Below are 3,479 nucleotides of genomic sequence, written 5' to 3'. Positions count from 1 at the left end.
AAACCCACCCATCTCCACCCCTAAACCTACCATCTCCACCCCCTAGATGTGGATCCAACCCCGCCCCCTGGATCTTTGTTCTGCAGTGAGGGGCTACTGGGAAAAGACGCGAGATCTGCACACGAAAGCCAGTGACGATACACGGGCTCGTGCGCGACATGGAGGCGTGGCCAGTAACCGTATTTTTTGGCGGACGGACAAACCAGCTGCAAATGCAAGAGCTCAGGAGGAGTGCCTTTCAATGCGCGCTGAAATCTTTTGAATTTGTAAACATTCCGCGACCCTCGTAAGCCTAATGCGCCGCGGGTTCAGCATGGCGCTCATCTGCACAAACACACCAGATCATCACCTGCCCAGCTAACCGGCCTGCTAACACACTCGGATGGATGAACAGTAACTGGCAAGCTTGCATTTATCTTTTTTGACTGACTCTGTGTGCCTTAAAAAACAAAGCGATGCTATTCATTTACCGCTAGCACTGCTTGCTTGTGAGCTGTCAATTACATTGTTACTTTACAAAACCTTGCCTGCGCATACTATTGTTTATTTACATTTCTGACAGCGCTGCTAAAGAATTACATAAAGAAATACAGCTTTTGTTATCAAATCCCTTTAGGAATAAGCAGTAGGTACCTTCTGAACTCCTCACAGCAGCACAAAATGAACGGAAAAGTCCTACCAGACACTCCTATAGCTGTAGACTGTTGGCAGCTCCGCAAGTGCCATCACGTCCGTCTGTTCTTCTTGTCTCACATGCACTCGGATCACACCTCTGGCCTCTCATCCACCTGGAGTCACAGGCCCATATACTGCTCACCTCTCACTGCCAAACTGCTCCAGCTCAAACTTAAGGTGAGGTCGAGCAGATGATTTTAAGGGGGTCTGCACAAGGTTTTAGGGGGTCTGGGAAAAATTAGAAAGAAATAAAGAATTTTATATATGTGCTATTACAGTGTTTATTGATATTTAGAGTTAGGTTATATTGTTATCAGTTACAATTTTAGTTTATGTTTTAGTCATTTTGTTATATGCTTTAATCAGTTTGGTTTAAATATTTCTATATAGATTTATTTTTTTTTTGGTTTCAGTAGTTTTAGTACTTGAACCTATTTATTTCAGTTAATTACCATATCAACATTTCTAGTTTTTTTTTTCTTTCTCACCTAATATTTATATTTTTTAATATTTTTAGTTAACAATAACAACACTTATATATCATAGTCAACTATTAAAAAAATTTATTTGGAATGATATTTATAGTGAACAGAGCTTTACAAAAACATTTGAATCTAAATAAATAATAGTGGGTCAAAAAAGTATAGACTCGGTAGTCAATATAGTAAGCGTATGCTTTTGCTTAAGTACAGTAACCATATAAAAGCCTGTTTTATTTAAAATAATAAAATTAATAAAAATAAAACACTTTTTCTCACTCAGTATAAATTGGTCTTTACAACTTTAAAATATTAACTGAAAACATTTAGCTACGTTTATGTTTTAGGAATGGGTCCCACGTAAAAGTTTGAATTCATAAATGCACACATCTGTCCGCTAAATGACTCAAACTTGGAGGAATTACAAATTGTGTCCTGTTGTTGTGTTCCACAGGTCAAGGAGAAATGGATTCGTCCATTGGAGACTGGGGAAGCTCACATGCTGTTGCTTGATGATCTTGGAAAAGAACGACTGACCGTTACTCTAATAGATGCCAATCACTGTCCTGGGGCAGTTATGTTTCTCTTTGAGGGATACTTTGGCACCAGACTGTACACTGGTAAGTTTGGGAGGAGGAAATGAATATTATGGAAATGTGCAATAATCTAATAGTTTTTCTTGAGACAGAACGTTGTTGGATCTCACTGTCACATACTGAGATTATATTTTAATGATACTGTTATTGTGTTTTATCTCAGGTGATTTCCGTTATACTCCATCTATGCTTCGAGAGCAATGTCTGAGGAACACCACTACCATTGATGTGCTGTATCTGGACAACACAAACTGTGACCCCACTCGAGCCGTACCTTCTCGTCAACAAGCCACTCAGCAAATTAAAGAGATCATTAGGACTCATCCTGGATACGCTGTGGTTATTGGTGAGGCTCTCACACTTTCAACATTTTATTAAAATTTCATGTAATAGGATTTAATGTGTTTTATGTTCAGACTCATTTTCACATTTTCCACAAAAAAATTAAGCAGAACAACTGTTTCTACATTGACAATAAGAAATGTTTCTTGAGCACCAAATCAGCATATTAAAATTATTTCTGAAGGATCATGTGACAATGAAGACTGAAGTAATGGCTGGTGAAAATTCTGTTTGCCATTTGCCAATTCTTTGCCATTACTTGAATTACCATGGTGAGCAAAACACCATGTCTACACTGCTGCAAACAACGTGAAGCAACAAAATCTCCATTGCAATAATTATTAATGAGTCTGTTATCGGTTATTAGGTCTTTACTCTCTGGGTAAAGAGTCTCTGCTGGTGGAGCTGGCTATGGAGTTTAAAACATGGGTGGAGGTGGATAGAGAGCGTCTGGAAACTTTGCGTGTTCTGGAGCTCCCAGACGTTTTCACCACTGACTCTGGCGCGGGTCGCATTCGTGTGGTCGCTCAGTCTATGATCAACGCCTCCAACCTGCTGGCGTGGAATAAAGTGCAGCCTACCATCGCTATACTGCCCACCAGCCGCCCCATGGTCTCCTGTCACACTAATGTCTATGTGGTGCCTTACTCTGACCATTCTTCCTACCAGGAGCTGGAGGACTTTGTGTCAGCCCTGTGTCCCATCTCACTGGTGCCCATTGTAGGCAACTGTCTGCCTTATTTTTCTTCTCTTCTAAACCCTTGCAGGAAAAAGCCCAAAGAGGTGGTGATTCCAGAGTCGGTCAAGCACTACATGATGACCAATTCTAATATTCAGACTTCCACAAATGGCATAACAAACATGCTTCAAAGAACCTTGCGCCCAGAGTCTCGTGGGGTGGTGTTCGAATCTCCAGAGTCAAAATTAAGCCGACTTAATCATGATGATGGAGATTCTGAGACCGATCAAGACTGCATTCTTCTAGACATGAGCACCAACTCCTACTCTCAAGAGAATGGTCCACACAACAAGCGTTTGAAACCCATCCAAGTTGCATCAGAAGATGTCGTCACAATTGGCAGCAGCCTTCCTTCAGATGACAACGAATCTATTAGTACACTTACAGATGTAAGATCACCTGACCGCAGCTCTGTGTACGAATGTGATCACAAAAGTCCAACCAAATCATCCAAGGAGAAGAGTCCTCAAATGGGCAGCACCAATTCTAGAGAGAGGTGCTCTTCGATGGATAGCATCAGTATCCATGACCAGACCTGTGTTACCGTTGCACTCACACTCCCTGAAACACGATCTGTGACCGCTGCCTTGACCTTCACGTTACAGCGAGAGCAGATTGAGCAGTTGCTCCTTGAGAACTTCACCATAC

At 41.3% G+C, this 3,479-nt stretch overlaps 1 protein-coding gene across 2 annotated transcripts in view; it reads left to right on the top strand.

Annotated features, from left to right (window-relative positions):
* Positions 1 to 88: 88 nt before the first annotated feature.
* LOC107678930 (5' exonuclease Apollo-like) overlaps positions 89 to 3,479 on the top strand; it is a 3,869-nt gene continuing 478 nt past the window's right edge. For both annotated transcript variants that reach the window (XM_016474338.1, XM_016474333.1), the window contains exons 1-5: positions 89 to 400; positions 617 to 852; positions 1,609 to 1,774; positions 1,914 to 2,096; positions 2,460 to 3,479. The exon at positions 2,460 to 3,479 ends at the window's right edge or, in 1 of these variants, runs on beyond it. In XM_016474338.1, coding sequence (XP_016329824.1) covers positions 661 to 852; positions 1,609 to 1,774; positions 1,914 to 2,096; positions 2,460 to 3,479 — 1,561 coding nt within the window. In that variant the 5' untranslated portion in view covers positions 89 to 400; positions 617 to 660. The remainder of the gene's footprint in view (positions 401 to 616; positions 853 to 1,608; positions 1,775 to 1,913; positions 2,097 to 2,459) is intronic.

Source organism: Sinocyclocheilus anshuiensis, unplaced genomic scaffold, assembly GCF_001515605.1.
Source record: "Sinocyclocheilus anshuiensis isolate Anshui unplaced genomic scaffold, SAMN03320099.WGS_v1.1 scaffold13, whole genome shotgun sequence".
NCBI classification, from domain to species: domain Eukaryota; kingdom Metazoa; phylum Chordata; class Actinopteri; order Cypriniformes; family Cyprinidae; genus Sinocyclocheilus; species Sinocyclocheilus anshuiensis.
This window is presented reverse-complemented; position numbering and strand designations above follow the sequence as displayed.